Source organism: Erythranthe guttata, chromosome 9 (assembly GCF_056151865.1).
Source record: "Erythranthe guttata isolate IM_541 chromosome 9, IM_541, whole genome shotgun sequence".
NCBI classification, from domain to species: domain Eukaryota; kingdom Viridiplantae; phylum Streptophyta; class Magnoliopsida; order Lamiales; family Phrymaceae; genus Erythranthe; species Erythranthe guttata.
In genome coordinates this window covers 13,650,762-13,661,889 of record NC_142541.1, presented here as the reverse complement: position 1 = coordinate 13,661,889, position 11,128 = coordinate 13,650,762, and the positions used below count along the sequence as shown (strand labels likewise).

General features: G+C 34.4%; 1 protein-coding gene and 1 non-coding gene across 3 annotated transcripts; one reads left to right on the top strand and one right to left on the bottom strand.

Moving 5' to 3' along the window:
- Positions 1–2,462: 2,462 nt before the first annotated feature.
- LOC105975911 (coiled-coil domain-containing protein SCD2) lies at positions 2,463–10,523 on the bottom strand. Of its 2 annotated transcripts, none has more exons than XM_088822959.1 (17): positions 9,791–10,523; positions 9,011–9,182; positions 6,923–6,995; positions 6,709–6,750; positions 6,512–6,574; positions 6,134–6,183; positions 6,037–6,064; positions 5,795–5,869; positions 5,591–5,701; positions 5,430–5,490; positions 5,030–5,143; positions 4,800–4,918; positions 4,569–4,638; positions 4,157–4,198; positions 3,965–4,005; positions 3,086–3,212; positions 2,463–2,888 (listed from the first exon to the last, which is right to left on the bottom strand). In XM_088822959.1, the coding sequence occupies exons 2-17, from the start codon at positions 9,169–9,171 to the stop codon at positions 2,764–2,766; spliced, it is 1,302 nt and encodes a 433-aa protein (XP_088679085.1). In that variant the 5' UTR covers positions 9,172–9,182; positions 9,791–10,523; the 3' UTR covers positions 2,463–2,763. The 2 variants fall into 2 exon arrangements, with proteins under 2 accessions (XP_088679085.1, XP_012856609.1); XM_013001155.2 differs by having other exon boundaries at positions 9,011–9,186; positions 9,791–10,375.
- On the top strand, positions 10,434–10,505 carry TRNAD-GUC (transfer RNA aspartic acid (anticodon GUC)). The gene has a single exon. It is a non-coding gene; the product is annotated as a tRNA-Asp (tRNA).
- Positions 10,524–11,128: the final 605 nt, after the last annotated feature.

Here is an 11,128-nt window from a genome sequence, read left to right as displayed (position 1 = left end):
ACATTGAAATCAAGATGTTCAACTTCAACCAATTTTTTTTTTTTTTTTGGTTATAAATAATATAAACCAATTTATGTGATAGTAAGTATGTGCATAATTATTTAATAAATTATAAGCACTAGTCCATAAATCCAAAAGTGGAAAACAGCATTAAAGCCAGAAAATACTTTTTTTTTTTAAATTCAAAATGTTCAAAAATCTTCTTTATGCACTTATGTAAGCAAATCTTATTAATATAGATTGACATTTTGAGGAAAAAAAGGCATCTTAAAAATATACCCACAAGGTATCTACAACTATATCACCATCCATTCACATTTTCACTTTTTTCACATACCCCATTATTAATATTATTCCTCCCCCCCAAACAGATGACCCCCACCCCCACCCCTACCCCACCCCCACCTGCTCAAATAAAAAAAATGTCCCTACAAATCACCCTACACAAATTGCACCTTTTAACAATGCAAGAAAATATTTTAGATTTTCTCTTTTTTTTTTTTTTTTTTTTCTGGGATTTCCCACTTATAAGGACTGGAATTCGGATCCGATCGAAGTTAGTTAACTAACTTCGATCCCGAAAAAAAATTCATTGGAGAAATTTCAACAGTTCGAAATTCTCGTGCGGTAATCACTGGATTCAAAAGTTTTGTTCCGACTTTCACCGCTAATATACAATATGCATAACAATAATAATAAAAATATAATAATATTTAACTTCTCTAAAAAAAATTAATGATAATAATATTTAAACTAGTTTAAAGTTTTAAAATCATATCAAAAATTGAAAATTCCACCCCAAGCCACTAGCACTAGTGCCAAAGGCAGGAAGACAAAGATGGGTATTTATTATATAGGGCAAATTACGGCAACCACCGAAAGTATGGTCGAATTACGAAAATATTGTATCCCTCTTATTTGTTAGACACTGCACACACCCTTCATTTTAAATATTTTTACATAAAAATTATGTAATTTGATTATTTATCGAACCAAATTGTATATTTAGTTCGGTTAACAATATGAAATGTTGGCGTACCGAAATTTCGGTTCGGTTTTACCGAATTAACATCCTTAAATTTACTTCTTAAGTGATCTTTTCATAAGATAATACATAGTGAGGGGTGACTGTAATTACCCAAACTAGAGGAGATTTTCGTACTTTAACAATAACTCAGAGGCGGCCGTAATTTGGCCTAATATATATTTACAATAATAAATTGAAGGCGTTGGCACTTAGCACCAAAATCAAGGCTTCTATGTAGGGCTGTTACATCAGATGCAAATAAACACGAAACAGTGTCTCCATTTGCTTATCTTATTCCAATGGTTGGGCTTCGATTTTTTGATGTAATTTCGACTCTTTTATGTGTAATATGCATTGGGTAGGTCGATTACGGAACCAATTTCATGTTAAAAAGCCCTACAAATCGATTGGTAGGGTTTTTTTTTTCGCAAAAATGGGCGTTTGTACACGCCTTGGGCGCCCATCTTGGGCGTTCGAACATTTTTTAAAAAAAAAAAAAAAAAATTTGCACTGGACGCCCACCTCGGGCGCCCAAATGCAGTTTGCACGCCCAACTTGGGTGTGCACTGCATGAATGGACGCCCAAGTTGGGCTTTTACGCGTTTTGGGGGGGTTTTTTTGACTTTTTTGGGATGTTTTGGGGTTTTAGTGAAATAAAGTATTTTTTTGGGGGGTTTTATTATAAATCGCAAATAGCAATTTTCAAACCGCAAAAAGGAATTCCCTAAAAATGTCAATAAATGTATTTTGATTTTATAAAAAACACATTAAAATGACTAAAATAACTTTCATTTAATGACGTATGAAAAGAGAGGTAATGCTTAGAGTTAGAGTTGAACTAATAATGTTAAAACACAAACAAAATACAGTATTGAAAATCTAAATGGCAGATAATATGGAATACAAATATTTTAAAAAAAAATTCAGTTATTAAGGAACAAAAAAAAGTAACTTGCACCATAAATTAATGGATTTGCACGAGTATATAATTATTTGAGATATTAATTTTACCAACTAAACGAGACCTTAATTTCTCTACCATGCTGCATGCCAAAAAGGTCAAACCATATTTGGTCACGCCCAAAAGATGGAGCTCTTTTTTTGATGAATTACATGGTCAACTTTTGGTTATCTTAATTACTGGAATTTTTATTTTTATTCTTGAAAAAAATGATTAATGGAATTGTTTAATGAAACTTTTATTAGTCTTTTTTGCTGAAAGGCAGACTCCATTGATGTTCCTAAAAGAGGTTTTTGCTTTGCATGGATTTTAAACAACCTTGTACATCTTGTCTATTTCTTGGGACACAACAGAAACATAAATCGAAACCGAAACTTAGGCTATAAATTATGAAAATGGAGTTTGAAAATAAAACCACAGGCTCCTATTTTTGTGTCATATGCAGATGAGAAAATTTGCACGAAAAACTGCAACTGAACGAAGTTAAAAGCATATATAAATTGTAAGAACAGTTAAAAAATCGAAGACTCTATCAATAGTTCAAATACAACGCTCGCGTGTACTCTACAGTACATATATGGGGCTTTACATTTTCTCGACTTCAAAGAACCTTTGGTTCGGATTAAAAAGGAAAAGGAAAAATAAATAAAAAATAAAAAAGACCAATCGAAGAAAATAACACAAAACTTGCATCTGGGAAACCCCGTAAATACACAAATAATTTTCGGTGAAAAAAAAATATTTATAGCAGGAATTATAAACGATTGTGTATTCACTAGTATTCTGATTCGGTAACATGTTTGCCGTTAGCAAATGAAGGGTGGCCGATCTCCTTCCTTGATGCATCCCACAGCTGCTGTTCGATTCCCAATTTCCTCAGCTCTGTTAAACCTCTTTCAACTGTGATATTCAAAACCCGATATCAAATATTACGTAGCGTTGATTTATGAGGGCGGCTATTTAGTTCAATATTCAATATTCAGAAGTCTCGAACAAAAAAATTAAATAAATAAATAAAAGCTTGTGTCTATAGATGATAATCTAGCATGTGCCGGATGAGAATTTTCCGTTTGGCGTTAAGAGTAAATAATATTTACCGTCAACAGCATCATGTGAAGTTGGGGATTGTCCACTGCGGCTTTTCCATAGTTGAAGTCTCTCGTCTGCAATATCTTCCTCGACACTATGAACTTTTGCCCTTCTCCAGAAATATGTAAGCCATGCCTATCAACATGGAATCAAACTTTAGACACACACACACACACCGACACACAGATAAGACCGATTTTGCATCTAAATATAGAATTGAGACCCATGTTACCTTTGCTCAAGTTCAAATCTAATGACTCTTTGTCTCATAGGTTAAAGGACATTAGACAAACTTAAGAATACGAGGATAAGACGCTTGACAATTTAAGTCCAAATTTTCTATAAAAAGAAAAAGAAACGGAATACATTTTCTGACAGTAACCCAGTAACAGAACATCCCATGAATCGTGATCATCGTCATAGTACTTGTACCAAGGCTTAAGAAGTGATCATAAAAAGTACTTATTTCAAAAACCCGAATTATCAACTCAATAATAATTGATTACTGAATAATGATATCTAATTCAATTAAAATACAGTTATAAAAATTAATTCTAAATTAAGCTTCCTTCATCGCGTAGCAATTGACCCTCAAATGTATGAGACTATAAGTTTCCTAAAACTCCCAGTAACCCTGATTTAGAGACTATAAAGCCAATCACACAGCATTGACTCTCGGAGATAATAGCACGCACTTGGGAGACTATATCCCAATGGGCAATTACTTGTTTAGGGAAAATTTATGCCTAACCCTAGAGACCAAATTCAGCTACGTGTTCAAGCACTCCTGTTCTACAGGCACATCTTTCCATCCTCCCATAAATATAAATGTGTATGCAAGGATATCAAAATATACGAAGTTAAGAATTAACAACTAGAAAACATACCTCCTTAAACAGAACATCCTCAGACTCCTCTTGACTCAATTCTGCAAAAAAATATAGAGATGTCGAACATTTTGTGAACAATATATCAAAGTGTGTACTAGAGAAGTAAATAGATCTTTGTTCTACAGGTGCATCTTTCCATACTCTATCTCTTAGGGAGGTGAAGAAAAAGAAAAAGAGCAAGTTTCTTACCAAATGCCTCAGTGTACTTGGGATCAACAGACGACTTAGGATCTACAATATAATAGGAAAAAGAATAAGTTTTGGTGGTTATTAATTTAATTTTCATTAACACATTATATCTACTTAAAAATAATTATAAAACGTAATACAAGGTAAAATTTGATTGCAAAATATTTTCAAAAGCAGACATATTTAAGTATATTGTAACCATATATTAAGAGAAGTTCAGAACATCTTAAATATGTAAGGAATCACAATCTGAAGAATTACTACATGTTAAGATTGGTTCATCTAGACAGTTTACAATAACGTCTGAAAGATAAAATTACTTGAGACCACCGATGTTCTTATGATGTCAATCAACTGGGGAATGCAACAATAAAAATATTTCGGATAATTAGATAGATATTGTGGACCATGCCTGAAAAGGAATGCCGAACTATGGTTGAGCGTCGGTTCTGAGCCAGCGCGAGCACAACAGCATCCTCGACCTTCAGATAATTAGATAGATAAGTGAGAAAAAATCAACTAGCAGGCTTCTATCCTCGTAAAATTGGAATCTAGAACTGATTGAGGATAGTATACATACAGCAAAACTGGAAATAGGAAAAAAGGCAAACTTTATATGATTGACAAGATAAAAAGTAAACACCTTCAAGGAAGCTAATTCCCTTAAACCCATCTCAACTGAAAGCATACTCTCGATATTTCCTTCCCCAGTTAAATCATTCAAATCACGAGTGTTTTTGCTCCGTTCCGAATCATCTCCACCTGCTCAATGCCAGAGGGAAGAAAACCTGCTTAGCTGTGGATGAAAAGAACAGAGACGATGTCCAAGAATAATTCTAACTTCACACGTGTTGCCATGAAAGAAAACCGTACCATCCCAGGTTTCTTCTCTGGCCTTCTGTCCAGCAGAGATGACTACCTCATAGGGAAGAGGAGCAAAAGATGACCAGTGCTCATACTTGGGAACTGCTATATCTGCGCATATAGCTGTCGGCAAAGAATTTTTGAGAAACGCATCAAGAGCCAATTTGCTTTTATAAATATAAAAGTAAATAAGAGATTATATGAAGTAGGTATCGCTCTGACGTAAAAAATATTTAGTTTCTATAGTTAAATGCTATACATAATAAATTTTCGCAAATATGGCAAGTCAATTTGAAAGAGAAATTTTGGACATATGTTTATCTTTAGTGCATAGAGAAAACAAAAAAATGCCAGATATTGCTGCATGAGTGTCTTTTTCCTTCAATTGGATTTTTTTAATGTACATTACCATAACGTGCAGCTAAACCCCAATAACGAGCAAGCCAACATCTCTTCAGAACAACCTCTTCCTGAAACAGAAAACCCGAAATCAATAACGTAAGTTAGGATCCGAAAAATCTATTGGTCAGAGTATCCTTCACAATGTTCTATTAAGAATTGAAAGAGCACCATCTCTTCATGCGTCAAGATCATCCTCTGTGTCATTGTTCGAAGAGCTTTTGCTTCAGATTCAGCTTCGTGAAGCTGTTCGGCAGCAGTCGTAGTCTCATCTTTTAGGTTCTGACATAATATTCATAATGAACTTCATGAGAACGCATGGTGATGCACATTAGTCGACAGAAAACATGGTGCAACTGAAAAATATATGACAACCTCAAGTTCTGCACGAAGAGCTGCAAGTTCTTCATCTCTCCCATCCTTTGTCAGCTTTGCCGCTTTGAAAGCAGCCTGTATTACAAACAAAAATACAGGATCAATTTAGCGTACTCTTCATAGATATTTACCCACAAAACATACATCTCCATAACAATAAAAGCAAAATGTTTTAGTATATATACATTTTGTATGTATGTGTGAAATGTATGTATGCGTCATTATGTATAGACAGAGGTTACCTCTCTTTGTCGCAGAGCTGCTTCCTTCCTGCAAATCATATAACCCATCAGACACAATGTACGTAGCTCACAGCACAGTTACGCAATAAAAATTTACCGGCTCAACAATTTAGCTTCCAAGGATACACCTTCTCCCAGGGAAGCAACCTGTAAAATTGTAGTTTAAGAGTTAAGAAGAATATTGAACCAGCAAGGATTCACTACAAAAGGTGGCAGAATCATCATTTCAATGCAACAGCTCAACAAGGAAATCATAATGGTAACAATGTCGGGATTGAGTGATAATTAAACTTAGAAAAAGAAATAAACATATCATTCACAAGTCTATATCCAAATAACTGGTAGTTAAGGAAACTTGTTCTGCATCATCAGAAGAGAGCACATTAATCTGATAAAAGACAATTTATGACCTATAAGTTAACAAAATGATCGAACTAATTCAAACTGAATGAATAAGGACTGATCCAACTCTAACCTGTTTCTCTAGCTCCCGGGCTCTTGCATCTGCTTCCTCACGCTTTTCCTCTGCATGACGAAGCTGTGGTGCAAATTAGCCATTATGTTCCAGAAAAGATCATATATAAACAGATTGCTTTTCAAAGACTTTCTTTACTGATTTACGTTTGGATTTTTAATAGATTTCTGTACAGAGGGGCAAGCACAAAAACTCACCTTATCTAAGATTATTTCATTCTCTTCTTGTAGCATATCAAGCTGCAAATTTAGTTGACTTAGTCAGCTCGCATATAAATGGATGGTTCCAGTTTTTGCAATTTATGAAACAAACATCAATAAAAGAACCAATAGTCGAAGCTTAATGGAAAGCAACAGCCTTAGTATTGCGGAAGTTAGCTTAGAATTATTGAAGTAGGTTGAAAAGGCATACTTCATCACGAAGTGCAGAGGCTTCATGCTGATTTCCTGAATCTTTCCTGGACCGTCCCACATCAGATGCAAACCTGCATTATTTGCCAACAATGAAGGATGCAAAATGTGTCTATCATGCTCTTTGTTACTAACTAAAATGTGGATGTCTACCAATATCCTCGAAAGGGTGGCATAATACCAGTCAAAACTTTATCTTCATGAAAATCTTAGAACAATTGTAACTGGCTCAAATTAATCATTTATTGGCAAAGTAGGAGGCAGTAAGGAGTGGGCTGGCTACAATTCTGGATTTCTAATGCCAACTGAAAGATCGGAGTAGCCCGATATCAAGGTGGCGGAGGATGGATGAAGGAATAAAATAAAGGGATAAAAACAGAACATACCCAATTGTTTGGTCTAAGTACATGCAGACTCCTTCATAATTTTGAAAACACCCACCTCCATAACACTAGCGACTATTAGAAAAGTATACCATTAGGACACCCTCAATGAAGTCTCTAAACTCTAAACTCCATGAGGCTCTATGTATTGAAGACTTCGGTAAAAAAACCCAACACCAATGGAGGTCCTAAAAGGGCTCCAAAATAGAGATTATACCCAAAAGTCTTCTAAATATTTTCCTAAATTTAGGCTTGTATGTAGTGACTGTAAACTAAAGTGGGCCCAGATAAATTAATAAAAAATAAGATAAGTTTATTATTTTTATTTATGTGTTTGAAATAATTATTTCCGTTGCTTTAAATATTTATTTTTGTTGTTGATATACATTTAAATTTAAGATAATGCAAATAAAAATAAATACAGAAAAATTCATACAGAAAATTAAGCTATAATCATATCATAACACGAAACAGTTCATAAATTAGTACAGAAAATTAATATAGAAAATAATTATATAGAGTCTCTCGCTGGAGATGAATTTTCTTTTAGAAACCTCGAGTCTCTAAGTGGGTTTCAAAATGAAATTTAGAGCCCTTTATAGATACTCCATTGAGAATGCCCTTATAATTGACTTACATTATTCGAAATTTTTCTTTATTTCCTAATAAAAATATCCTAAACATTTAAGAGAAAAAATTCTAAATCAAACATATGTTCAAATTCAAAATTTGCAATATACTTATATCTAGATATAGATCTGATGGATTGTCTCTTCTCCTCATTCAAATCACCATACTCGCCTTCAGGCTTAAAAAGTTTTAAGTTAACATCTAATTCCTAAAACTAAAGTTATCGAAACAAAGAGTTAATTGTTTTTATGATGGTGTCAACAACTGATATTAGTTGAAATAGAAGATGAGGTGATCTATGAATAAAGTGCGAGAGATGCATGCAATGAACTTTTTTAAATACTAATAATTTAATTAGTAATTCGAAATGTACTTATTAATATTTACAATGTAATTTCAAAATTTCATCACTTCAGGAGAATTTATTATAAAATGGATAAAACCTCAGAAACATTAGGGTAAATTTGGACAGCTTTTTCTTTTTTAAATTTGTACAAACCAAAAGAAGTTAAACATTGTCACTTTCAAAAAAAAAATAAACACTGATGCTGAGAATATAAAGCTGGGTTACATGAACAATGATCATAAATTTAGCAGAAATGGATGCAATTACATAAAACAGGCCGTACTCTATCTAGAACAAATTTTGACGGAGATTTTTGTGTACCTCTAAGGGTAATTTGGTCTAAAATTTATCAAATCCCTAAGTTAGTAAATGCTTGGTAAAATTAAGTTTCAATTATTTTTCTATGGCATCTTTATCCTTCACAAAGATCCTTCACAAACAATTAATTAAACAATAAATTCTACTTCATCTCTCACTCTAAAGATTCTTACTGTAGGATTCATCAATCCTCTCACTCCAACGGAATGCCCCCTTAATGACTTTAATATAGTTCAGGTCCATAGAAATATTTGCCACTTAGTATGAGCCAGTAAGAAGGGTAATTTTGTCAACTGAACCTTGATGCTCAATTGGTGATAGAATTAGCTACACAGTTGATGTACTGTACCCAATAATAGTTCAAATGGGTTGTTAAATTGCAATAAGAAACTAAAAAAAATTGCCATCTTACCTATTGTCTCTCAGTCTGTTAATAGGAGGTTCAATTGGAGGGATGATAGCTGGAGTTTTCAAAGAGGGTTTACTTGGTGGTGCCACCGTAGTTGTTGCTGTACGAACAGAAGCTGAAGGTCTTCCAGCTGATGTGGAACGAACCGTAGGAGTGACATCCATAAAGTTCCGACCTAACTACAGACAACAGCATCCAGTTTGAAATATAATCCACGAGCAAGAGAAAAATCGTAATTACAAATTATCGTTCCACTCTAATTTACACTAAACATGCTGACCTAAATGCACAAAATTCTCAAGCACGTGATAGCATTTCACAGCATTACAAATCGCATTTGAGCAAATGTAACAATCAATGTCTCAATCAAAGTGTGTTCATGTGCCAACTAATTTCGGCCCAGACTTAGATGGAACCAATTAACATAATATATGTTACAAAAAAGTCCATTCTTGTTTAATTTGCAATCCTATAACCAAAATGCAAAATTATAATATTTCATCTCTGAGTTCCGACTTTTTTTCTATTATGAGAGAGCAGACGAATTAATCTATCAAGCTAGCAACCATTAACAGCGATCTCAACACTGATCCCAACATAATTCTGAAATGTATAGCAGAAATCAAATAATCCTTAATTGATCCACACATAATAGACCAAAATCAAAAAAAAAAAAAATTAAAGTAAGATAAACAGCGAATAACAACAAATCAACAAAGAGTCAACTAAAATCAAGTTAAATTCAACTCAAAATCGGCGAGGAAGATATATAAAAAAAATTACCGCAGGTGATGGAGATCTATTCGGCTTGGAGAGCGAAACCCCGGACAAACCACCGATGCTGTTGCTACTGTCACTCCTATTAATATTCATCGGCGGCGGAGGGCCGAACCGGAACCCTAGATCATCGTCCTCATCGTCCTCGTCATCATCGGGAGTCTTGGACGCCATGACACGAGCCAGGCGGTGAGCTGCCGCTTTGGCTGCCGCGTTCTGCGTCCTCTTGATAGTCGACATCCCGGCGACGGCCGGGGGAGGCCTTGATCGAGGGTGAGCCGGCGAACCGACCGGAGAAGACGAACCAGTGCTGCTGGATCCGCCGCTCCACTGACGGGCGTAGACCGGGCTCTCGGTCCTCTTCCGATTCATGAACTTCGCCGATACTATATAATTGTATCTCTGTGTGTGTGTGTGTATTCTGTATGTATCTGTGTATGTATATATGCCGAGCTAGATTTTGGGGAATTGATAGATTTTACGGAGGGAGGGGTAAACGGAAAATAGAATTCCGTTGACGGTGGAAATGGAGACGAAATCGGAAGGAAATTTTTTATATTCAGACAAATTGATTTTCACAAAAACACTAAATACTATTTGGATGTATAATTTTTATATATAATTTAACATGAATTATTGTATCAACCAAGTCGTTGTAGTATAGTGGTAAGTATTCCCGCCTGTCACGCGGGTGACCCGGGTTCGATCCCCGGCAACGGCGATTTTAATTTTTGTTCATATTTTCGAGGGTTTTGGGTCTTTTGGCCCATTAATAGATCCAATAAATCGTCAAATGAAATACCTTGTCAAACTTCATTTATTATTATTTGATTAGAAAACCAAAACTTTTTTTTTAATAAGGTTACACCTGGGGGTGAAAATTGGAATGAGAATTCCGATTTCCGCCGAACCCGATCCAAAATATTCCGATTTTGGAACGACTTTTTCAATTCCGAAATTCCGGTTTCCGAAAATTCCGAAAAAAATCGGATCGGAATCGGAAATACATAACATAATTTCGGAATTTTCGATTTCCGATCCAAAATTATTCCGATTATTTCCGATTTTTCCAATTATTATTAATATTACTATATATACTATATCTATCCGCAGTTATGTACTAATTAGTAATTACTAACTATGTATATTAGTATATTACTAATATTTTTTTCGATTATATATTTTGTCATTTGCGTGAGTCTCTTGTATTTGTGAAGATTACTTGTTTGATTTTTCTTTTTGCAATTTTAGCTACTGTGTCGGTGAACAATTTATCCCTTTTTTCTTTTCTTTTTTTTTTTTGGGAAAATTCCAAAAATATTCCGAAAATGAAAATTTCCGAAA